Here is a 26,386-nt window from a genome sequence, read left to right as displayed (position 1 = left end):
TGCCCGCGTGTTTTTGATGTCACCTCATGTCGTCTCTCACCACACATCCATTAGGCCTATATGTTTGGTTTTTATCCCAACTATCCTAATCCCTTCTCAGCTCCACCGCTTGGCCACCATATGAATAATAAGCCTAAAATTAAACGATTCCTCGATTGATTATGACTAGAGCCATATAGGCCTAGGCCTAGCATAGCCTGCCCTATATGATGAGCCTAGTTGGGAAAATATTACAGAGTAGCCTATTACCTGGGGCTACGTGCATTCATGCCTACTTTGTGTTACCGTTGGGGAATTTAGATGGGCATATCATCACCGATACAATAGCTTCTTGAGCAATTTTAGAGTTTGGTCTGGTGTGGAAGGCTACACACCTTGGGTGGAAAATGGGTCGTTGTCGCTTCACTTCAAGGATTTCCACTTTTTGACAATGCAAGGGGCGTGGCGATAGAGGCGGAAGCTGATGCCGCCGCCTTCTGTAGGCTATCCTCAAGTCACCGCCGCATGTGTGCGAACACAATACACGTTGGAGACGGCGATGCTGTAGATTGAAATCCTTCTGATATGAGCTATTCCCGTAAGGCATTTCTGGGGATTGGGTATGTTTCTCTGCTGAGTGATACATCAGACACTCAACCTATTTGAAAGCAGTTTGTCATCATCGGCTGCTTGAGCGAACAACACGTGTGATTTTGAGACTCGGAAGCGCGCGGCATTTTTCGGCATTAGCCTCAAGTGAGTATATTCGGTCAATTGTTAAAATAGGTTACTGTCTTAAGCTGGATGTATACGTGTATAGTTTTGGGCCAGTGTGGTTTGGGTGGCATCTTTTGAGTGGCATTTTAGTTGGCTAATAATTAGCAATGACGATAGAGAGCATCATGCCAATGTCCATCTATGGCAAAGTCGTCTTATGTTAGCCTATCCTAAAGATGACGGCAATTGGAACCGAAAATAGCCAAACTGTTACCTCGTAATGATGCAACATTTGACCCTAATTTTTTACTTTCTTGGTGGTATGGAAACTTTAGAAGTCAAACCCAACACTCTGCTATTATTAGAGGGTCCGTTGTGGCCTCAGTGGTTATGGAGGTTGACAGGTCTCTGTCAGGAGGACAACAGAGACCCTTTCATGAGCCGTGGGACTATTTCTGACCCAGCACAGCGCAAATTCGACCACTCAGTTCCCCCAAGGACATTCAGTGCTGGTACCCCTTCCATGGCCTCGTCTTTTGTTTGTTCTCCACGTTTTGTTGATTTGACTTGACAAAATATCCACTTGCTTACTCAGCATTGACCTTAGTTATTGCTGATTGTATTTTTATATTATTGAAAAGGTGTGTGTGTGTGTGTGCTTTGTATTACATTGATGTAATTAACTAATTGATGAAATAAACATGCATGCATTGTAAGACCAATCCAGTAACTTGCAGCCAATAGACATTACGCGTATCAGTTTATTTGTCACGTGCCATGACTGAGCCTGATATTAATCTCCCTCTTCATTTCCTCTCCCTGCAGCTTACAGACTGTGATGGAGAAAGCACCACTGCCTGGAGACGAGCGTTGCACAACAGATGGGCAACAGGCTGTCGCAGCGGATGGTGCCAATGCTGACCCAGAGGATGTGGTGACTCGCGATGGCTGGGATAGCAAGCTGGAGTACGTGCTGGCCCAGGTCGGCTTCAGTGTGGGCCTGGGAAACGTCTGGAGATTCCCCTACCTCTGCCACCAAAATGGAGGAGGTGAGACTTTGTGTATGTGTGTGTGTGTGCGCGCGCACCGCATGTGCCTCTCTGCATAGTTATTTATACTTGTGTGCGTGTGTGCATGTTCACATTCTTTTGAGTGTCTTAAAAGTTTGCTCAGGTGTTAACTCCTAGCTGACAGTAAAGTGAATAATGACTACATCCAGACAGGAGGGCACTAACAGTTCTGCTTGAAAATGTGAACATGTTGACCCGTCAAAGGGCATCCCTCGCAAGATTGTTTTCAACTGTCATCTAATATGATTCCCAAGCCAGAAAGTGACAGGCTATTGTGGATGAAGCATAACAATGCGAGGACTTTGTTACATTTCCGTTGACGGAAGCAATATAATGTGGCTGATACATTTGAGGACAGTCAGTAAGAATATGTTCAAAAGACATTATGAAATGGGGTTGCGAGAGCACATCATTGTAGCAAGTGTTGTAATCCCTCCTAACAATTCAGGTCTCAGGGTCAGTGTGATCTAAGCAGTGTTTCCCGCAGAATTTTTGTTAAGTCAAGGTGGTGGGGGGGATTAGCTGGTATCAGACAAACTTCACTTCATCAGACAGCCCAGTATCAGACAAACGTCTTCATTGGAAACGCTGTGTTGTGCAGTTAGTATGAAAATAGTCCCCTGAAAGTAAACTATTTTGGTAGAGTAACTAGAAATAGCATTCACAATACCATTTTTTTTTATCTTTTCAGGGGACCTAGTCAAGGTGGTATGTGTGTCAAGTAAGGCTGTAACGATACACCCAACCCACGATTCGGTTTGTATCACGATATATGACCCACGGTTCGATACCCCCACGATTTAATTTTTTTTTAGGGAAAAAAATAAGAAGAAAATAAATTATAGGCTATATGTATATATAGGCCTATGCTTTCTTTTTGCATTTAACTGCCTACATTAATTTTGTAGGTCTACTAAATGATGTTGCAGATATAGGCCTACCATTATTATTACTAATAGGCTTAGATAATATCATGCTGAGATGCTGACCATGTGTGAGAGACAGAGATGGAGAGAGAAGGGTCAGGGTTCCAGTATAGGTAGCCTATTACAACTGTCTCACATTATCAAACATTATCCAATTAATATCCAAACATTAACTGAAAACAACACTGGTCATATTTCGTCAGGAAACATATTGTATTAAGTTACTTACAGAAATGCAACACTTAATTTTGATGTTTAATATTTTTGTAACTGTTTTGATCGTGCAGCAGCGCGCACGCGCTTATACAAACAAAACTCGAAATGAACCTCAGTTATGTTCTCAGTATGCAACACGCACGTTGTCCTTTGTTTGGTTTTGTGATTTGACATTTTGTCAAGAGCGGGAATAGATGCAGAGGCTGAAATGGAGCATGTTTTCGCTAGGCAGGCGGCCAATGTGGGGAGGAAATAATGCTGCCTAATATCCACATCGACCTAAACGTTCGCCCGACTTCAGACACTCCCTTATGAGCGTATAGAGCTCTAGCGATTTAAAATTTGGGCAGGCGGAGCATCTCGCTCTCTCGCTCTCTTTCTCTCTCTCTCTCTCTCCGCTTAACGTCTATCTCCACTCAACACACATCGGCGCATGCATGAATCAAAAAAATCTTCACACGTTTGATAAAGCCTTCTTGGTCTGTTGTTCATTTCTGTGCTTTACCTTCCGACGTTTGCCCAAGTTTTTTTGTCTCGCGGAGATTGCTGAGGCAATGAATAACAACCAATGCACGTGCTGGTTGGACGGAACATTTTACATGAGAGAGGGGAGAATGGAAGTGTTACTCGCTCATATGCGCCCCATTTCTAATGGTCTTTGAGCGCATATGCAAGCATTAAGTGCATATGCAAGCATTTGCCTGTATCCTGCTGTTTTCTAGACTGAGGGGTAATAACTTTAAAAGGGCGCATCGCGATTCTGCGAGGAAGGTTCGCGATAGGGGTTCGTGGGTCTGTGTACCGCGATCCCTCGGTTCGATGCAATATCGTTACAGCCTTAGTGTCAAGGTGGCCTTAACAATGTAGTGCTCAGGGAAACCCTGCTAAGTATACTGTACTAATGTAGATCATACATCTTGAGGCATTTCACCATAACGTTGCAGGCCCATTTACAACATGCTCTGTCAACACAAGAGTCATAATGATAAAGGCAAGCCCTAGCAGGATATCCGTGTACACCGTGTGTGCGCCTCAGCAATCAAAAAGATTTTTAACACATCAGGCATTCATGGGTAGGCTGCCACAAAGTCAGTGCTCTCAAAAAGCGGGGAAGAAACCCAAGCTGTCAGTCTCAGACAAGCCAGAGAGCATGTGGGTAAATCCACGGCTTAGAAGTCCATTCTCTGGAGAGACTGGTCCAAAAACATTTTTTTGGTTGATGTCTGGTGAAAAGCCAGCCCTACATACCAAAAGAAGTCTCTTCAGTTCCCACAGAGAAGCGTGGTGAGGGGAATTTGATTGGCTCAGGTCTTCTCTGCGGCCCCGGGATATGGAACTGTTTGTAGTGGATATGTTGCAAGTTTCGGAGTTCAAGCTTGGCTGAAAACTATGTTGGAAACTCTGTCCTTGTGAATCCAGTGGTAAAAAGCAGCCGTGGCTGAATCTGAATCCGGCAATTTGTGCATGAAATCCCAATTAGTGCAGACACAGCTTTTAGATTTAATTAATCACTGCTTTTTAAGTTGGTGCTTCAAGCCTTCGACTACAACATTAACAAAGTCAGTGGAACCTTCTCTGTATTCTGGGAATGTTAGCAGCAGGTCTGGAAACCTGAAGTGTCTGCCATGTGTTGGTGTCACATTTGTGCACTCAGTGCTCTTAAATGGAAATGACTTGGGCCTCTTATTCAAACAGATTCATAGACCCTTTTGTCATTCCTATGGAGCCCCATTGCCTGGGATGTTTTCCAATGGCACCACCTCACAGGTGGTGGATGTTGCCCTCACACTTCACGCCAAAGTCTCGCCTGGGGGCGGGAGAATGTGCGGACCCCTCCTGTGTAGTTAACATGTTACGCTTGTCATACTAATAAAGAGTTGAACTATATGTATCCAGCACGTGAACCTGGTATTTATGGTAAAACAGTTGCCAAGACCACTTTTTTTATCCTCTACATTTTACAGATAACGCTGACTGTTCTCATTGGGCACAGTTGCTGCTTTACTATAAATATCAGAGTATGAGTCAGAGTATGTGAATGTAGAGATAGGGGGTTTGCACAGGGCTGCATCTAGGAAGTTTTGACCGGTCTGTTGGTGTGTTTAAGAAGTGACTCAATCCAGTCAGCCACGTGCTGCCTTTGCAGGGAGTACCGGTAATACGAAAGCTGGTTCATTTTTTCAAAGAACTTGGTTTAAGGATTAACTGAGAGTAAACATGTGTGGGTGGTCTCACACCTCATGGTCTAGGAGGCTAATGCTTAACAGTCTCATAGTAAATGGAGAGGAAGCGGAAGATAAGCACTCTCTCCTCCACTTTAATAATGCTAGAGATGTGTTACTGTCAATCTGTCTGCAGTGCCACAACAACAACAGCTTACTTGCATAGCGGTTAAGATGCAGGATCTTAATCTCATTGAGCAACACACCGGTAGCATTCACTTTGATGATGACTGCACACAGATTTTTGAGGGAATGAGTGATTGAGCGAGTTGGTCTTGGAATCGGGTCGCCAGTTTGAGGTCCACATCACCCATGGGCCATGGCTAAAGTGCCCTTGAGAAAGGCATCTAATCCCATATTGCTCCAGGGACTGTAACCAATATCCTGCACCTAAATAAATGTGTCGCTTTTGATACTCAAGTTGACCCTGTGCTAATGTACTTTTAAACACTAAACCCACTTAGCATCTACTCTTGCTGCTCTGTATATTTCCTATGCACTTTGTATCAGCAAGTGTTGTAGGCTGTCATTATGTTCTCGATTGTAAATCGCTTTGGCTAGAAAGAGTCTGCTCAATGCAATGCAATGTAATTGATAAAAGCATCTGCTTAGTGTAACGCAATGTAATGTCATGTCATGCCATGTAAAGCAGTGTAATGTGATTCCCAGGGGCCTTCCTGCTGCTCTACATCCTGCTGATGGTGTTGGTGGGAGTGCCGCTGTTCTTCCTGGAGCTGGCCGCTGGACAGAGTATCCGGCAGGGCAGCATCGGCGTCTGGAAGTTTATCTCCCCCAAGCTCGCTGGCATCGGCTTCTCCAGCTGCCTGGTACATAACGTTCACACTTTTGCACTTTCAACTCGCTGTAACTGGTCATCCAGGTCGTGATGTCCAAAAAGTTGTGAGTCCAGTTTCTTGCAGGAATTACTATAGGCTCCTGTTTATCAACATATTTTCAGGATCATCAGTTGCTGCTCCACGATTTTTTGTGATAGTCATTGAAAAGTCAACCATCATAGTACTACACTACTATGGCATAACACAGGGCCTTTAGTAAGGCAATACGACTTGGTCATTGTCATTCAGGTAACACCAAATTTATAACAATGTGTCTTAACTGGTTAAGATGCAGGACAAAGACTGATTGACGTTTTAAAGTGAGGAGTCCGCACATTTGAAATCCATTTTTGTGTTTTATTCCAAGACAGAACTATGTTTCGACCATTGAGGTCTTCAGATTCTCCACAATCTCTACCATAGGTGCAGAATCTGAACAAGACCTCAATGGTCGAAAAGTAGTTGGCCTTTGAATAAAACACAAAAGTGGGTTTCAAGTGTGCAGACTCCTCACTTTAAAACGTCAATGCGAGGAACATGTGCCTCCAAGATGTTTTGCCTTCCAACCGTGTACTGCGTCAGGTTTCGTGTTGTTTTGACTAGAAGTTTGAAAACTGTCAGTAAAACAGTAGCACACCCTTATCTGTCATCACCACTCCCCTCTTACGCAGTTCAGCCCACTGGCCCGTTACTTGAGCTTTCCCTGCAGACTTGGAAATAAAAAGGTTCAACGTGTCAATACTTTTGATATAAGCCGTTACCGTTAGCTTAACAGCTAAATGTTCAGCTGATAAGAGATGGCTTACTTCCTTCTTTGCCGTTTTTTGCCAGGTGTGTTTCTTTGTGGCTTTGTACTACAACGTTATCATTGGGTGGAGTCTGTTCTACTTGGGGAATTCCTTCCAGAGCCCTCTGCCATGGGAGCAGTGTCCAATCACCGCCAATGGCACAGGTACAGAGAACTTGGACACTCGCCAACAAATACACACACACACACACACACACACACACACACACACACACACACACCTGCGCGCCACTTACCCTTCACAACAATGCTGTTTTTCCCTTGGAGAAAAAAAAAACGCATGCCTGTCCTGCTCAACAGGAAATGTGATTTTTGCTGTACAAACAGGCCGCAGCGCCGACATACCTAGAAGTGCATGCCTGCATCTCCTCAAGCTTTGACATGTCATTCTTTTCAGAGGTGAGAGAGTGCGCCGCCAGCACGCCCACCACATACTTCTGGTTCCGGAAGGCCCTGGACATCACCGACTCAATCAACGAGACCGGCGAGTTTAACCCCATCATGACTGGCTGTCTGGCCGCTGCCTGGGCTATCGTTTGCCTCGGCATGTTCAAAGGCATCAAGTCTTCTGGAAAGGTGATTTTTTAAAATTATTATTTATTTTTTGCACTGTTTATATACTGCTGACCTCTGCTTCAGCATTTACATGCGTCTGTCAGGATCCATAACAAGCACAGAAGTTGTACCCAGAAAAGCATATTTCTTTCTTTTTTTTTTTTTAGTATTGTCGCCTTTACTGTGATAGGATGGTGGAAGTGAGACAGGAAATGAGTAGAGGAGAGAGGAGGGGGTAGGGTTGGGACATGACCCAGTGCCTGGGTACCAACAGGCAGCTACCCGTACAGTATGTGGTATGGGCACATTAACATAGTGTGTCGCAGTACTCCCACAAATGCATATTTCTGAATGCATGTAGTGTTTAGTGTGCTACTCATCCAGTTGAGGAATTTGTCAACTTGCAGTGTGGTTTGGTCCTTCACTGACCACAGCTGAGAGCAATAATTGCTGCTGTGGTGTGGTATTTGCCGCAAAGACTGTTCCAGCAACATTATCTTAAATGTACAATAAAAAAGATAATGATTATCAAGTATGTGTTGTTGGCACTGCCTGTCTATAGCGGTGTCTGTGTCAGCAATGGACAAAGACCCTCTAAAGTTCTCGTGCATGACAGTACTGCCTGTTTTCGTCATGATATACAGTATTCAGTGACTCCAATTCTCCTTTGAATGAAAGTGAGTGAAAATGAGTCCGCTATCTATCTTGGCAATGGTGTCTCTCAAAGCCAATTACCAGTGAGCAGAAGATAACGCTAGATAAGCAAGATAAGCACTGGTATATGCACTACCTCCATTTCAGACCGGCGAACAGTTTTTTTGTTATGACGACATCAAAGTTCACTAGATGTATGACGTTCATTATGTGTAACTGCTATAGTAAAACTTGTGTTTTTCTTATACTTTAAATATGTGAAAGTTTTACTTGACATGTTTTGACGGTATAGCCTCCGTCTTCACTGAAGCTATACTGTTGAATATAAAGATAAAACTTTTACTTGTCTGATAAAACTTGGGTTTTTCTGATACTTCAAAGTTCACAGTTGTATTGAATGCTGTTTTTCTGTGTCAGGTGATGTACTTCTCCTCAGTGTTCCCATACGTTGTGCTGCTGTGTTTCCTCATCCGAGGCCTGCTACTAGACGGAGCTGTGGAAGGCCTGAAGTACATGCTCTACCCAAGGGTACGTACACGCATGCTGCACTCTGGGCACACACACACACACACACACACTCTCACACATAAAGAGCTTCGATGCAAAATGACTCTAACACCTTTTTTTTTTTACTTTTGCATTTGATTTTTTGGAAATGACTCTTCCGATGTCCCTTCATCTATCTGAATTCTTGCCGTTCAACTATTTTGAGAATATACCTTTTTCAATCTATATTATAATGCATTTGTAATGCAATGCTATGTAGTGCAATTCCCAATACAAAAATGTCAATTTCCTAAAGTGTTCCATCAATTCCTAAACATTTTACCACGCTCTTCATACACTCACACAGTGCCTCTTTTTGTTTTAAGTAACTCCGTCAGCCTTGACATCAAGTCCTCATTCCTCTGTCTTAAACTTTTTGGCAGAGCTCACACTGAGAGATGCACATCTTTGCTACTTTCCATTCTTACTGTAAACACCCACCCACAATTTTTTAATGAAGGCTTCCTCTTGGTAAGCCGCATGAAGGAAGACTCCTGGTATGGTCTGTCTTCTCCCATTCCAGTTGCCTGTGGTTGCTGCAGATGGTTGATATTAACAAAGAATCTGAAGAAGCGCAGGCGATGAGGCTTTCCTCTCATCTCCTATAAAAACCTAAATATCAGCCTACGAAGCAAATAAAAATATGAAATGAGTTGCATTTAAAGGTTAAGACCCTCCTTTTGTGAATGTGTTTATTCAGCTTTAGCATACCCACATTTTTCATTTCAAATCTCATGAGCCTGAATGCTTCATATATGCAGCATCCAGCATCAATGGGTTTATCATGAAAAATGCAACAGTATGCAACAGTTTTCCTTGTTAAGGATACGCAAATGGAGTTGTTTTTCACTATCAAATTAAGTCTTGACGCAAGAACGAAGCAAGCTTTGATTATTTTTCCATATTCCACTGCAGGGGGGTTTGTGCAGAGAGTGTGAGAAAACAGAGCCAAGCCTACTTTTTCCATAGTGTTTGAAGATGGTGTTCTGGCTACTACTAAGTCATGGTCTTGTGATTGTACTTTTTTCTGCCCCCTCATGCTGGGATTAGTTCCGTAACTCTTCTTAGGTTGTTGAGCGATCCTCCGCTCCACCCAGATCTGTCACCTGCTGAGGTGAACTTTTGTTTGAATAAAGTCATGTGCAGGGCAGTGGTTACATAATGTTTCAAAGATGGTATGTTTTTGTAATGTTAAAAAAGATAACGTTCCTGTGTAAATATTTTTGTATGGGAAAAGGAATGCAGACGTGGGCCTCTTTTACTGTAAATTTCTAAATTTTGCCTCTTTTGCTATTTTTCACCAGTTGCATTTGGTCCATGTTTTTGCACATACTTCATCGTGTTTTCGTTGTGAATATTTTCTTTATTTTGTTTTCCTGCATATTAACAATGGAGTTAACAACATTCATGCTTTGGGTTTTGTAAGTTGTAGCATGTTGCAAGACGTACTTAGGCCTTCATTCTCTAAACTGTAATGGTTATGTAGATGTAGATGATTGAAATCACGGTGTGTATCATTATAAATACTGCAATTCCATTTTTCTTTTCCCCTGTGTCAAGATTTTACTTTGTAAGTGTTAGCACTTGTTGAGTTTTGCATCTCTACTGTCCTGTGTCCTCATGTATAGTAATGCACTGTGCTAAAATGTTCCCTTCCCCCTGCGTGTCAGTATAAGGTTTTTGGCTTTGTAAGTTGCTGGTACTTCATTTCCCTCTCTCCCTCCCTCCCTCCTCTCAGCTGTCCATCTGGGCGGATGTGCAGGTGTGGCGTCAGGCGGCCACGCAGGTCTTCTTTGCTCTGGGCCTCGGCTTCGGCTCGGTCATCGCCTACTCCTCCTACAACCCCAAGAACAACAACTGCCACCGCGACGCCATCATGGTGTCCTCCGTCAACTTCATGACCTCCGTGCTGGCCTCGCTCGTGGTCTTCGCCGTGCTGGGGTTCAGGGCCAAGAAGATCGCCTTTAGCTGCGTCAAACAGTAAGTTGTTGTGTTTGTGTGCGCGATAGGTGTGGACTTGCGACATGGACTTGGATCAGACTTGATTCACAAATTGATGGCTTGAGACTTGACTTGGCAATATTAGGAATGACTTGTGACTTGACTCGAGACTTGACTTGGACTTTACCGTTTTAATTTGCAATGACTTGCAAGGGTATGTCAAGTCTAAATCCATTCAATTTTCTTCCTTTGTATGTGCAAATATTATATGAAAGACATGAAAATTGTATTATTTGCCCTTAACCAATACCAGTAGGCAGTTAGCCGTGTGGAGAGGTAATACATTTATGACCAAAAGTAGTTGTCAAGATTGTGCATAGAATACACTGTGACTTGTTAAGGACTTGGTAAAAAAAATGACTTGGACTTGACTTTGCTTTAAAACGACTTGGACTTGACTTGGTCAAATGTGTCTTAACTTGTGACTTGACTCGAACTTGATTGGAAATATTTGTGACTGTGCTCATGTCTAAGGGCTGTGTGAGATTTTTGCTATCAAGTGCTTTCTAAAATGTTATCAAACCACCAATCTCTATTCATACGCGTAATCAAAATCTGATTTACAGACTCATTTACTTTGAAAATCAGACACTATCAGCTTCTCTCTTGCATGCACGCACCCTCTCACCTCCCACCCTCAATCCCTCTCAGACCAGTTCTAATCTGCATGCATGTGTTACATTGTGTTTGTAACATTGATACTGTAACAGTTTGACAGAGCGTAATACATTTTTGGAGCACAGATACTGTATATTTGTGAGCTGTTTGTATATTACACTCTTAAGAGGGTGTGTGTTTTCACTTGCCTCCCAGGAACGTGGAGCTTCTTCTAGGTGTTGGTCTGGGTCAGGAGATCATGAACGTGACTGAGCCAGAGGTCTACAACGAGTGGCTGAAGGTGCACGGCCCTGGCCTGCCCATCAACCTGACCAACTGCTCCATGGAGAGGGAGATGAGCAAGGTCAGCATCTCTTGAGCTATTTTGATTTTCATCACACCTGAGGTGGTGGTCTGGTCCCTGTTCTCTGGAACTATGTTTGCATCCGAAAGTCCCTACTCTGATGTCGAAGGCAAAACAGAAGTGTGCCTATGTAGTGACAATTTTATTTTCATCACACCTCAGGTAGTGGTCTGACTTTCCTTTGTGTATCATGTATGTACTTTAATTGCAGACCTCACCCCACTCACTTGCCTCACTCTGTGAACTCTATAACCTCCATCTCTGACCTTGCATACCTCACTAAAATCACTTGTCCATCTCAGCTGCTGATGTTGTTCAGATCAAATCACAAGCAGTGCAAATTGCAGTACAGAGTACTGTACTAGAGAATTACAGAATTACAGAGTCCACCCCTGAATCCCATAGAAAACCTATGGAGAGCATACCTGCCGACCATTACGCATTTTGTGTAGCAGATACGGATTTTGACATCAAACTACGGCGCTGTCACTTCAAAATACGGGAAAAACCAATAGCAAAGTGTGCTCATGGGCCCTTATAAATTGCTCTGTAGACTTGCAACCAGACAGAGCCGTAGACATCTCTGCTCTGCTTGCAATTGTCTCGCGCTGGCCTTTCCATTGGCCAGCAACGTGTGGGGGGGAATATTGACCAATCAGAGCGCTAGTTTGGATGTCTTCATTTGTTGTGCTGCGCTCACTGACTTGAATACTCATGGCTGCGCTCCTCTCGAGTCGAGGCATCAGCTGCCGATAGAAAGTTTGCTTCGAAATCACACAAGCAGAGAGACTGGTTAATGTACTCCTATAATCTCTGAAACAAGTGTCCTCCTCCTGTCATCATGTATTATCCATCTTGGTACTGTCGCTGTAGTTTTACAAGTGAGCACCGTCAAAATCACCGTTTCAAAGGTAAATGGAATTTGAGAAAGGTAGTCTGTATGGGAATAGTGAATTGCGTCCAGTTGCTAAATCCGTAAACTTATGAAAATAAATAAAGGCCGAGGTCTGTCGTAATGATTCACCCAATGTATCGCCGCATTTGACGGCAATATGTTGTTGCTTGTTTTGATATTGGACCGAAACGAGATTACTTCCGAATGAGAAAATGTGTCGATGACCGCGCTATAAATTAGTAGATTAGCAGCAAACTAAATTCGGTTTCCCATTTGCGCCGGATCATTTTAACTCGGGAAAATAAAGCGATAGTTCTAAAGGTTGTGCTCGGAGTAGGTCTGCATCCGTAACCTACCATGACACCGTATAGGAATACTGTTCCTCCCTGAGTCATGGCCCATTCTGTGAAGAGGTGTAACAGGTCGTGCGTCATACCAAATATGCATCACTCCACGACTACTATCCGTAATCACGTATGGCAATCTATTAATAAAATCAATTCTCCTATCATCATATATGTGCCGAACAGTGAACAATAGCCAACTCATGACGGCAGATTAGGGTAGATAGGCCTACCATTATGCAGAGAAGTGAAAAAAAAGAAGCGATGCCCCTCAAGTTACCGTGGAAGTTCCAAGAGCATTGGCCATTAGCCCCCGTCCCTCAGTAGAGCCACTACATGACGCATTTTGTACTGAATGAATGCTGAAAGTGTGATTTTGATGTTAGCTCCCAAGGTAATAATATTAACCTGATATTATTCTATCTTAGATAACACTTGTCTTTATCTTTTTCTCTACTGCTGATGCTTCTTCACAGTAGGTGACAACATCACCATTTATTAATATTGGGGGAGATGATGTAAGAATCATCACAATTCAACTTTTTGTTCATAAAAATCACTGAAATGCCTCTGTATTTTATAATAAAATTATACATTTTCCTACATGTACCTTCTACAGGCAAAAAAGTAATCAGCAAATGCTTCAATTTCATACTCAATTCCAGCTCCTTAACACCCCCCAAGTGACCAAATGCTCTGTTTGGCTGGTACATAGCCACTTAGGCCTCGGCTTACTAGCCAGACTAGTGGTATGTTTGACTAGTAAGATTAACAGCCATATTGGCTGGTGATCAATAAAGTTAATTTAGAGGCCTGAATTCCAGCACACTATATCATAGCATTTTATTGGTGTTATGGTGTGAAACAAAAAAAAAAACATCTTTCATGAAAGTTTAATAAATTATGGTAGTTCAAAGTACTGTGAAGAGCAAGATAAACTATTTGCCAGATACACGGGATGTTAGGCTAAAATGCATTAAAATGCAGGAAATTGCATCTAAGAAAAGCATTTTTTTCTGGGGGAGGACCCCCCTGCCTGAATGAAGTGTCTCATATCTTCCCTGTTGACATTTGGCAACCCTAGGTGTAGGGCAGACTATGCAAAACAAAGTAGCCTCTCAGATGGGCCCGCTGGTGACCCCGTTGCTTTGCCATGCCAAGTTGTTGCGCCGTGAATTGCCGCGCCGCGATAAGTTGCTACTCAAAAAAAAAATTAAAGGTTGGCAGGTATGGAGAGGTCTCAAAATGACAGTGTGGAGAACGCACCCTTCAAATCACCTCAAGGGTGGTCTAAAATTCCAGCAGAGCGTTGTAGGAAACTCTAGATCAGGGGTGTCAAACATACGGCCCGCGCCAGAGGGTTCCATCCGGCCCGAAATTTTTTTTATTTTATTTTTTTAATTAAAAAAAAAAAAAATTCAATGAAATAACCGAAATGCGCAATTACGCAATTACGGGGCAAAATCGATACCTGCATGACATTAACCCAATGGTCCCTCTGTTATACTGTATATATGTAGTAAAGTGCACATCACACTTCTATTATAAATGGTGAATTTGTACTGTAACAGGCATTTGATAAAGCTCATATATTATAGACCTCATATATAGAGATAACATGTTAATACTTCTTATTCATATTGTATTGGTATTGGTTGTAATTAAATAATAAATATAATTGGATTTGTATTGGTTCCTATTAAGCTGAAATTGGAAACGGGATGTTAGAATGCGTGAAAATGCAGGAAATGACATCTAAGAAATACAAAATTTTCTGGGGGAAACCCCCAGACCCCCTGCCAAAATGAACTGTCCCATATTTAATTCATTGACGGTTGGCAATGAATGAATGAAGTCAAGGAAATTTTGCATAGGATTATCAGTATTGCATTGCTTTCTACATATTCAACACACTTAAAACGTGATAGTACTGAACACTAATCCTCTGCTTTACGTTTTTTTTTTTTCGCGATGATGTTACTAATGCGGCCCGCTTGAGGTCCACATGGGTTGTATGCGGCCCCCGGACCAAAATGAGTTTGACACCCCTGTGATAGATGGTTATCAGAAGTGGTTGTTCGCCGTTATTTTGTCTAAAGGTTGTGCTACCAAGTATTAGGCTGAGGGTGTCAATACTTCTGTCCGGCCCATTTTTGGAGTTTTGTGTAAAATGGTCATTCATTTGACTTTTTTTTCATTCTCTTTTGTGTTTTTTCATTGCAAGACAAACAAATGAAGATCTTAATAGCAAAGCATTTGTGATTGCAATCATTTTCTGGAAGAAATTGAGTATTATCTGAGGGTGCCAATATTTTTGGCCATCACTGTAGATGGATAGATTGATGGATAGATGGATAGGGGATATGTATGTTACAGGTTGCTCTGTATAGATAAAAATCGATTAAGAAAAAGGAATAAAAATAGATAAATAAATAAGTGATCACAACGCAGAGAAGTCAATGTGTTTGTCTTTGTCCTTAATTGACAAATGATCGAGCTGGATGGCTCTTTAGACAAATGCTTTTCCTTGTCTGTCAGTTCGGCATTTCGTGCCCTCAGCCTCCAGCTGAACAGACTCTTCTGTTGGATAATGTTGGCATAGAGTGTGTGTGGATGTTTGTGTCTTTCGTCCCAGTAATTGACAATATTCCTTCCAAATCACCCAGAGTAAAAACAACAAAGTACTAACTGGAGTTGTGTGTATGTCTGCCTGTGTGTATGTCCAGGGAGTGGAGGGCACTGGCCTGGCCTTCATCGCCTTCACGGAGGCCATGACTCTGTTCCCGGGCAGCCCCTTCTGGTCGGTCCTCTTCTTCCTCATGCTCCTCAACCTGGGCCTCAGCACCATGTTTGGCACCATGGAGGGCATCCTCACCCCACTCTACGACAACTTCACCTGCCTGGCCAAACGCAGGACCGCCTTCACAGGTAACATCCCAAAAAAACAGAGTGGAGTATTTTTAATAATCCTGAAGGAAAATACGGTGTCTGTCATCTTACAAATGGAACCATTAGCAAGCCACAAGTTATCACTGGATGGGATTAAATAGCCAGACTGCACTCTGGTGAATTTTACATGAATTCCAAAGTGGTTTATAAGTACATTTGATGATGTTTCGTTTGGTATCATAGATTTGCATTGCTACGCTTTATCTGGCTATACTTTTAAACGAGGCAATGCAAACACATAGAGAAAAAATCCCATGTATTCTTTATATTTTACTAGTATATGAGCAAGTTGTTGAAATGAGGTGGACTGTTCCTTTAAGTTCAAATACATACTTGCGAAATGAGTCCTGAAAATTGATGTTTGTGTGTGTGTGTTGTCTTGTTTAGTGTTCAGCTGCACATTGGGCTTCATCATAGGCCTGTTGTTCACGCAGCGGTGTGGGAACTACTTCGTGGCCATGTTTGATGACTACTCCGCCACACTGCCCCTCATTATCGTGGTTGTGTTTGAGACCATAAGTGTGGCCTGGGTCTATGGGGCGGACAAGTAAGTATACACACACACACACACACACACACACAGACACACACAGACACACACAGACACACACACACAGACACACACACACACACACACACACACACACGCACACGCACACACACACGCACAGTGTTGGGTTCTACGAGAACTAGTTCAAGTTCAAGTTCACAGCTCTCAGAATGAACTAGTTCGTTCATAGTTCATAATTTTTTTCAAAATGAATTAGTTCGTTCATAGTTCACAAAATAAATGAACTACCGGTAGTTCATTTCAGTCACCCCACCCCCCCCCCCCCCCCCCACCCCCCAAAAAGGAAAAAAAACGAAGCCTATATAAATGCTCCACAGATAGCCATTATGTAGTGGGTTAATTAGTGTTAATAATGACATTGCTGGATATAACTGTAGTTTAGTTGTGCATTACAGCAGCGGTTTATTATTAGTTGTAGGAATGGAGAGTATAGTCCTTAAAGGGGTATGCCACTATTTTGGGGCTTAATACAGTTAAAATCGTTGGCTGGGGTTTATAAAGGTGGCAAAGTGTCTTATTTTTCATGTTAAGCGTTGTCTTGCTTTAAGACAAGTTAAAAGAGGGAATATGTCGCTAAGCTAGTGAAAGTCAATGGATCCGTGTAGCATTGTAGCATGTAACTGTATTAAGCCCCAAAATAGTGGCATACTCCTTTAACTGTGTTTTCTGCAGTGTTGGGAAAGTTACATTTCTACTAGTTCATAGTTCAGTTCACAGCTCACCCCCCATGTTGAAAAAAGTGTAGGCTTAATTGACAAAGCCCATATTTAATTAGTTTTAACAATGAGATTGTTAGATATTAGTCTACTGTATTTTAGTTTTGCATTAAGAGTGGTTTATCAGTAGGCCTAGTAGTCCTTTACAGTGTTTGTTGTTTAGACACTGTGTGTGCTGAGCGATTTCACTTCTTTTCGGTTACTGTATGGACTGGACTTAAAACGGGTGCGTGGATTCTGTAACGTTTTCCTGCACTGTTGTTCTCTGTGTCATGCGCAAAATTTGCCATCCTGCAACATGCCAGCAGACAGATTTCTCTTGTTGGTGGTGCTGCGCGCGGCGCATTTTAACTTAAATAGTGAAGCGAGAGCACTCCACACTTATTCCAAACGCCCTGAAGACGGTCGCTAGAAGCGTTAATAAGTCAGAAAACTCGCACACTGCTGGCTGGTTGCTGGCCGCTCTGATTTTAAGTAGAGCTATGACTGTTGTCTGCTTGGTCCCGCCTCTTTGCACGACACGAAAGACAGTCTGACAGAATGGTGTCTGACGCTGTCAGAGAGAATGGATAAGTCAAGTCAAGTCAAGTAGGTTTTATTGTCAATTTCTTTACATGCACTGGTCATACAAAGAATTTGAAATTACATTTCTTGCTTTCCCATACAGACATAGACTAATTAAGGTAAGGACATAGACAGTATAGACATAGACAGTACTTATACATGGACTTAAGACAGTATGGACATAGACAGTGCTCATACAGACATTTAAAGTGCAAGACTGGACAACAGAAGACTTGTAGAGGACATACATTAAGAGGTATTTGTTGTGTTTTTGTGCTTTTCCTAAAAAAAGTCCTTTATAGCGTTCTGACATGGTAATAGTAGCATTTTGAAGAAAATAAATATAAAAAGGTCTGTCAAGTACACCAGCAGCAGCAGCGTGTGTGTGTGTGTGTGTGTGTGTGTGTGTGTGTGTGTGTGTGTGTGTGTGTGTGTGTGTGTGTGTGTGTGTGTGTGTGTGTGTGTGTGTGTGTGTGTGTGTGTGTGTGTGTGTGTGTGTGTGTGTGTGTGTGTGTGTGTGTGTGTGTGTGTGTGTGTGTGTGTGTGTGTGTGTGTGTGTGTGTGTGTGTGTGTGTGTTTAGTGCAGGTAGAAGGTGCGGTGTGCGTCTTGTGTGTGTGTTCGTGTGTCTGTGTGTGTGTGTGTGTGTGTGTGTGTGTGTGTGTGTGTGTGTGTGTGTGTGTGTGTGTGTGTGTGTGTCAGTGTGTGTATGTTTGGGTTTAGTGCAGAAAGTGCAGCGTGTGTGTGTGTGTGTGTGTGTGTGTGTGTGTGTGTGTGTGTGTGTGTGTGTGTGTGTGTGTGTGTGTGTGTGTGTGTGTGTGTGTGTGTGTGTGTGTGTGTGTGTGTGTGTGTGTGTGTGTGTGTGTGTGTGTGTGTGTGTGTGTGTGTGTGTGTGTGTGTGTGTGTGTGTGTGTGTGTGTGTGTGTGTGTGTGTGTGTGTGTGTGTGTGCATGTTTTGAGTTAGTGCAGGTTGAAAGTTCAGTCACAAGTATAGTAGTGCAGGTGGAATGTTCAGTCGCAGATATGGTGGTGGGGGATGGGGGGGGGGTTGTCAGTGGCCTTGCTGGCTAGAGGCTGACAGTGGGGGGGGGGGGGGTTGTCAGTGGCCTTGCTGGCTAGAGGCTGACAGTGGAGGGAGAGTGGGTTGAGTGTTCAGCATCTTGATCGCTTGGTGCATTGTGCTGCTCGCCAGCCGGGTGGTACGGGAACGGAGGCGCCTGTACCTCTTTCCAGAGGGCAGGAGGCTGAACAGTTTGTGTGCAGGGTGGTTTGTGTCTTTGATGATCATCAGTGCTTTCCGGGTGAGGCGTGTGGTGTAAATGTCCTGCAGGGAGGGGAGTGGTACTCCAATGATCTTCTTCGCTGTGTTCACAACACGCTGGAGTGTCTTCCTGTTTTTCTCCGTGCAGCTTCCTCCCCACACTGTGATGCAGTTGGACACGACGCTCTCTATGGTTCCTCTGTAGAATGTTGTCATGATGGAGGGTGTAGCACTTGCCTTCTTTAGTTTGCGCAGGAAGATAAGATATAATACTAGACTCTCTGACACTGCGTTTAGTCACGGTTTCTGCAGAAATATTAATTAAATCTGGTAACTACGGAATGAACGGAATGAACTAATGAACGTGTCGTTCATGGGCTCCAGAATGAACGTGTTCATAGTTCATTCATCATCTTGTAAATATTGTACTTTCAGTTCATGTTCGCTCAAAATATGAACTCGTTCATGAACTTTCGTTCATTGAGGGTACATCGGGTACAACACTACACACACACACACACACACACACACACGCAATAAACTGAGCAGCAAGTTATTGTGTATTTCAATGAGATTATCACTGTATACATGTTACAATTGTTTACTGTACACTTCTGTGGAAATTGGGAAGGAGGCTTGTTAGGTGTGTGTAATTAAAAAGGTCAAAAGCATTTTTACACTTTCACCCTAGACCCTTTATCTTCAATTCCAAATGTCCCAGGAGAACATTTACAACGTTGAAAGATGTTAATAGTCGAGTACATCTATGGCCAAAATGCACCTTACCCCAAAAAAATTGATGCAAAAGGTTTTTCAACTGATTTCAATACATCCAGCTGTCCTTACTAACATACTAAAAATCTAGGAAAATCTAACTTCAGGAAAGGTGTCATTTTCAAGATTAAAGTTTTTTAAAATAAAGGTTACTACATGATAATTACATTGGCATGAACTAACATGTTTTCAGGATCTGTTTGTTTGGAGTGCTGTTTGGGTGGATAAAGACACTACTGCTATGGTAATATCCATGTGTTGTTTGTCAGGGCACATCATCAGTGATGAATCATGGTGTCACTAGGTATTTTGGGTCTTTCAGCAGCTGAACTGAATAGACAGGAGCCACTACATGTGTAAGTAGAGGGCAAGGTGAAACGGTTGGTACTGGAGACAATGAAAGGACATAGGGCTTTAGCATAGCTTTCGGGTAAGCCAGAGTAGGGCCTGTTGTAGCTTCATAGGCAAGGGACAGGGCCTTGTATTCAATTAGGGCATGAAAAAGAGGACATGACTGGGAAACTGAGGCTATGTGGTCAGAGAATGATAGATGGTCATCAACAATGACACTTAGATTTCTTGTGGCCTTATTTGAGGCAACAGTAGCAGAATCCATATTGAGTTCGATATCATGGCAACCTAAATCTTTGGCTGGGATCACCAGCAGTGCATTTGGGCGAGGCTCAACTGAAGGTTGCATTCCTTCATACTTGTGGATAGTTCAGAGAGGCAAGCGGAAATGTGTGTGACCGTGGAGTCATCTGGCACAAAGTAACTGTGCTTCATCGGTGTAACAGTAGTATGAGAAGCTGTGAGAACAGATAACATGGCCCAGTGATGTGGTGTACATGGCAAATAGGAGTCCCAGCACCAGCCCTTAGGACACCTCTGTGGAGAGGCTATGATTTGAGGACAGCTGACCTTGCCCTTGACACATGCTAAGAATGATACCACCAGACTCAAAGAATGTCTGGAAGAACTTGAGAAACATAAAACTCAATTATTTATCTAAGAGAGATGTTAAATAATCATGTTTTGAAAAAAAAAATGCTAGCTGGTGAGTCTGCACAAAGATTTTTAGATTTACTACAAAACAAAAAGAGATGTCCATAATCTCTTCTGAAGATATCTTCTGGCTTACTAGAAACAAAATAAAAGAGTAATTTTGAGCTTGGCTTTTTCAGATTTTGAGTTTTTGCATTTTGAAATTTAATGCATATTTAATTAGATATAGTCCAATTACCATATTAAAACATAACATTTCAGAAAACTTGCAATACATTTTTTTCTCACAAATATGTGAGTAATCACCGGATTAAGTTTCATGGTGATATCGGCAAGCTACATTTTTTGGCCTATTCACCTGGAGTGTCTCTTGACCCTTATAATAAGCCTATGGCAGCTATGTTGGAAAAACTAATTTCCCAAAGTCAGATTTTACTAGATTTTTAGTATGTCATTTAGCAGGTCCAATAGTAATAGAATCCATAAAAAAACCTTTTGTATCAATTTTTTTGGGGTTAAACCCTAAATGTACTCGCCTATAATAGGTTTGAAGTCATACTGGGGTCTTGACAACCACAGACCTGTCGATTTCTAAATTCTTCTCTCTTCTCCTCAGGTTTCTGGATGACATTGAGAAGATGCTCAACTGGCGTCCCTGGCCGATCTACAAGTACCTGTGGAAGTACGTCTGTCTAGGGGCCATGATCATACTGCTCAGTGCCAGCCTCCTGAAGATGGTCATCACGCGCCCCACCTACACAGCCTACAATAAGGAACTGGTAAGGCAATGGGAGTCAATCTAAACGTACAAATAAACCAAGCAAGACAGGAGTGATTCCAGCGACGGAAGTAATTGACTTTATATTGAGTTGCTGGCGAGAGAAGAGACAAAAGCGATTCGAGCGACTAGGGGTGATTTGAGTGACAGTTTATAAGTTGAAACTTAAGATAATATTATGCAAATGAGCTATGATGCGGTTCGACAATAGCCGCCACAGCCAATGGGAATGTTGGGATGCTTGCATTCTGCTTTTAATGGACATACTCTGGCGCTTCCATCGCTCGTATTGCTCTTGCTGCACACTCAAGTGATTCTCTGTCGCTTAATCTCGTCACCGCCGCTGCATTGGCCCGGTTAGGATTGTTATCAAGGAACCCCCCTGAAAAGCGTGGTGTATTTGAGCAGTTGTGGCCTAATGGTTGGGGAAGTTGGTTTTGTCATCGGATAGCTTCAGGTTCAAATTCTGTACCAGAAGAAAAAATAAGGGTGCCATCCAAGGTCGGAGTGCTTTTTGGCAACTGTAAACTTTAGGGGACTGTAACCTAACTTTTACCTAAATAACTAGATCTCTTTGCATTAAACTCCTCGTCTAAGTGTAATGATTTTTTTATATATAGAGAAGGATATAATCTATCACTTTCTGTCTATTTCGCTCCTCTTGCCCTCTCTCACTCCCTCAGGCGTCTGAGATGAGAATGGAATACCCCAACTGGGCGCTGGCCGTTTTGACCCTCCTCATCGTTTGTGCCACCCTGCCTGTCCCTGTCGGCTTTGTGTACCACACCTATCGCAACCGCGCCAGCAAATCGATGGGCAACGGTGGAGCATCCCACAGCCTGGAGAACGGTCACTACCGGCCATGTAGCACCACAGACCCAGACGCCACCCCCTCGACCGAATCAAGACTCATCACCGAAAATGGCTCCCTCTCGTCACCATTGGCTGAGGAGAATCGAGGGCTCCTATCAGACAATGAGGGAGTGACAGAGTCCACGGGTCTGTGAGTGAAGAACAAGAATCTCTTTGTTTTGTTTTGTTTTTGACTTGGAATGAAGGGAACACATGGAGAAAAAAATATTTTCTGAGGTGTTAAAATAACAAAAAAGAGGGACAATAATGGATGATTGAAAATGCTGTGCTATTTCAATGTAATTGTGGCATTACACACAACCTTTGAAAAGATCACACAGCCACTCAAAGGTGCTTAACATGTGTAAAAAGAAGTGGTTACGTTTTGTACTGTGCAGTGGTTACGTTTTGTACTATCAAGTTCTTCTTACAGCTTCTTCTTGCAACATCTAAGAAACACTTGATCTTCTGAAAAGGAGTGGCCAGACTGTCCCTCTAGAAAAGCATGCCTGTACCACGTGGTCCACATAGCCCTTTGTAATCGGGTCTTGTTACATTTCACTGTTGCTGCAAGGGCCCAGTCACTTGAATTTCACAACATGGTTTTGGTCCAACACTTTTTTATTTTTATACGTTCTGTCCAAAACTGCCACGTTTGTTGTTGTAGAAAATGGATCCCAGTGTGCTTTGCCTCTTTGAGGGATGGTTCAGCGATTGCTTCAGTTGCAGCCTGAGAGCATTGAGCAATGGCTTGAACCTCCTGAAGTTCACACTAGGTGTGGTTTTCCCACCTCAACCCCACGAAGTCGACTGCTGAACTCCTGCTGTGGGTCCAAGATGAAATAAGGTGTTATGCAATTTTCTCTGTCTTTTCTGGTCTATACAGTCAATCAGTGTCTGTCTGCTATTTTTTAAATAACTTTTTTTAATCTATGAAATGTTTTGTACATTTAAAAATGTAAATATGTAAAATACCTAACTAAAATGTTGTTCTGTCACTACTATATTTTGTACTAATTTGGGACCAAATGGTGTCTAACTACCCATGCAAACATGCAGACACTGGTGTGGGAGATGATCAACACTTGAATATGGTCACATGCAGAAGCAGCAACACTGTGAGCCAATAGTGCTTCAAACATGTCCGTGGTACCTGACCATGAGTGGAGTCATGTATGGATTCCCACTTCACGTTCTTGTCGCAAATGTCAACCTTCCTTTTACAAAGAATGAAGTTGGAGCCATTTTTTGGTCTCTGGCTACGTGAAACGGATACCATGTGTTTAAACTGCCATTTGTTATATTTGCTGAATTTTTAACAACTTGAAATTCCTACATCGTATTTTTTTTAGAGTTTTAAAAGCATTGTGTTGCATATCTCTAGCGTTAAGAAGCCTACTGTGCCAAACTAACATTACTAATGTTAGGGTTTAAAAAAAACAAAAAAAACACGGATATGACTGTAATGAATTTTGCTGAACAAAGGATTGTCTTTTTAGGTCTGACACCCTGTGTACACATAGCCAGAGGTATTCTGATAAATGGACAATTTCACCGTTTTCCAAAATATCTTTTCCACACCATCGATGTATCAGCATAAAGTAGCCGTATATAATGTAGAGCTGTCATAAATGCATCACACCTGTGGCCGTACAGGTGGCTTTTGTCTGTTTAGTTTACCATATCCAAATGCTAAACCAGAGTTGTCAAAAATATTTTTTTGAAAGAACCAATTTCTGAGGAAAAGTCTTCGTTGGTGTGTTAACGAAAAGCCCAAATAAAGGGGAAAGGTCTCTGTTTTAAAATATACCCGTGTATGTGTAAACAGGGTCTGAGAGCATGGTGTGGAAAGACTGTTATGAGGCTGAATGAAATGTTTTATGTTTTCTGGTATGAATCCATTATGTATTCCTTTAATTTATTTTGAAAAGTCCTGTCAAAAAAGTTTAAGTTGTCAGTTGCTGTATGTCATTTTTATTAATGACAGGTGTTTAACATTTTTTAAAAGTCTGATATTTTTAAAAGCACGTTGCCGGTTATCTGAAAGAGGCAATAAATTGAGTTTATCATGCAAAGAGTATTTATTTGACATTTTTGTATTTTATAAACAAATGCCTCAAACATCACAATGACATTCACGTGATGGTGCATACCATACCTGTGTATAGAACCATAAGGTTTCTTAAATCTGCTTTCTGTTTTCCAACAGTAGAAGTGTAGTCAGTATTTCAGAAAGTCAAGCTCTTTCGTTGTCTTGTCCCAAATGAAGAGGAATGTTGTAAATATGTATCTATCATGCTTTTGGATGGATTTCATGTCTTTTCACGATCTGTGAAATGTTTCCACAGTTGTGGAGAAATGGGAGCCATATCCGTCTAACTTCTTTGCATTCAATTTACAAATAAGCCATTTGTTATGTCATTGGATCATTGCACATGGATCTTGTTTTTTGTAGTAAAAATAAAAAACTAGTCTGCATCACCAATTCCACTTGATTTGATATTTTTGTGAGACATGTTTTTGCTATTACACCAAAATCAAACTAAGGAGGCACCTGTTGCTTTAACTCCCTTGCGCTGGTTTCCAGTGAATGAATGAATGAATGAATGAATGAATGAATGGAAACATTTGTTTTCGAGAGATTTTTTTTTGTAATTAAATGTGGAAGTAGGGGGGAGGGGGACGTTTTTTGTGGCAAAGTTACCTGTGTTATCAAAAGGGTGTCTGTTGGAATTGGACACTGGAGCTGCCAATGTCAGCTGAAGCCAAGGTTATTGTAGGTCATGTCATGACACTGTCATGCTGACACAGTGACATTAACGGTGATGGGTGCACACCTAATTCAAATATTTAAATACAAAAAAATAACATTTCAAATGTAAAATGCACAGTAGACATTAAAATTGGCATCATTAGTAGTGGTAAGGTAGCTGTAATAGTTGTAGGTTTGGTCATTATCAGCTGATAAACAAACTGTCCCCCCTACAACCCAAAAAGTAACCTCACTTCAACCCACACCCATAAATATGTCCATAGTATAATAGATAGATGGCGATGTAAAATAACCCTGCAAGTTAGCACTCAATACTCTCCTAACCGCTGTTCTCTGGAAGAGGGTCACATGTGGTTAATTAGCTGGTGGGATTGGCTGGGATGTGGAAGCTGTGCAAGCGGGAGGCTGACTTGGGACTCCTGTGTTTTGTGAGGGTGGGTGGCTGGGGACCGCTGTCGCCTTGGCTGCGGTCCCCTCCCTGGGAATAAGGGATGCCAGATCACTCAAACAAAAGAGACGAAAGAGGCAGAAGAGGGGAAAGAAGGTTATCTTAACCTGTGGATATTGCCTGCGCACCTGAACAACAACTGGCCAAACATCAGGTCAAGGTTAGGACACAATCATGGGCTTTAGAGCCTTTTTATACATATCTGTTGTCTTTTCGTGTTCACTTTTGGAAAGAAAAAGATTTGACTAAGACTTTCTCATTTCATGTTATTGTACGCAAAATAGGGGGAGGGTGCTATATATTTAAGTGTTTCAAGTAACTTCTATGTCATTGACGTTATATGTAATATATTTCGGCTTACATTTGAGCTTTTATATGGCATTGTAAAAGGGGTGGAGCTAAAGGGGGGGCAAGCAGGGCATCTGGCCCGGGGCCCCTCTGTATTGGTGGAGGGGGCCCTACTGTCAACATGGCAGGCCAAATGGAGGCCCTGTCAGTGTCTTGCCCTGGGGCCCTGTGTGTGATTCTTCCACCACTGCATTGTAATGGAATACATCCACGGAGCATAGTACTAAGCAAACATTTCCTGGATCAAGTACTTGTACTTGGAATGTGTTGCATAAATTAGATGATAGCTTTTGTCTTCATTTGTTATGTTTTGAACACCTGTACTTCTTTTGATATACAGTACCTGGGTATAATGTGAGAACATCAGGAAGTGCAAGGTGGTTTTTGAATTGAGCAAGATCGGGCAATTGCCCAGGGCCTCGCCCATTCCGGGGCTTCGTCTTTTCATTATGGTATTTCTTTTCCTGCATTAACACATCATCAATTATTATGGGGGGCCTCAAAATTGTTTTTTGCCCAGGGCCTCAGATTTCCTCAACCCGCCACTGCATGTACCTTTCCTACAGCCTGGTGACAAACGTTTTCCGATAACAATGTGGTTTCCTTTGCTATATTTGTA

General features: G+C 42.3%; 1 protein-coding gene across 3 annotated transcripts in view; it reads left to right on the top strand.

The window, feature by feature from the left end:
* Positions 1 to 24,683, top strand: part of slc6a16b (solute carrier family 6 member 16b) — a 27,803-nt gene extending 3,120 nt beyond the window's left edge. For 2 of the 3 annotated variants that reach the window (XM_063221857.1, XM_063221856.1), the window contains exons 2-12: positions 1,522 to 1,745; positions 5,800 to 5,957; positions 6,798 to 6,918; positions 7,172 to 7,350; positions 8,401 to 8,511; positions 10,268 to 10,509; positions 11,344 to 11,491; positions 15,457 to 15,658; positions 16,067 to 16,226; positions 21,185 to 21,347; positions 22,030 to 24,683. In XM_063221857.1, the coding sequence (XP_063077927.1) occupies positions 1,535 to 1,745; positions 5,800 to 5,957; positions 6,798 to 6,918; positions 7,172 to 7,350; positions 8,401 to 8,511; positions 10,268 to 10,509; positions 11,344 to 11,491; positions 15,457 to 15,658; positions 16,067 to 16,226; positions 21,185 to 21,347; positions 22,030 to 22,353 (2,019 nt within the window). In that variant the 5' untranslated portion in view covers positions 1,522 to 1,534 and the 3' untranslated portion in view covers positions 22,354 to 24,683. Of the gene's footprint in view, positions 1 to 510; positions 736 to 1,521; positions 1,746 to 5,799; positions 5,958 to 6,797; positions 6,919 to 7,171; positions 7,351 to 8,400; positions 8,512 to 10,267; positions 10,510 to 11,343; positions 11,492 to 15,456; positions 15,659 to 16,066; positions 16,227 to 21,184; positions 21,348 to 22,029 lie in introns of those variants that run through there. The other variant, XM_063221855.1, reaches the window with a different exon arrangement.
* Positions 24,684 to 26,386: the final 1,703 nt, after the last annotated feature.

Source organism: Engraulis encrasicolus, chromosome 17 (genome assembly GCF_034702125.1).
Source record: "Engraulis encrasicolus isolate BLACKSEA-1 chromosome 17, IST_EnEncr_1.0, whole genome shotgun sequence".
Taxonomy (NCBI): domain Eukaryota; kingdom Metazoa; phylum Chordata; class Actinopteri; order Clupeiformes; family Engraulidae; genus Engraulis; species Engraulis encrasicolus.
This window is presented reverse-complemented; position numbering and strand designations above follow the sequence as displayed.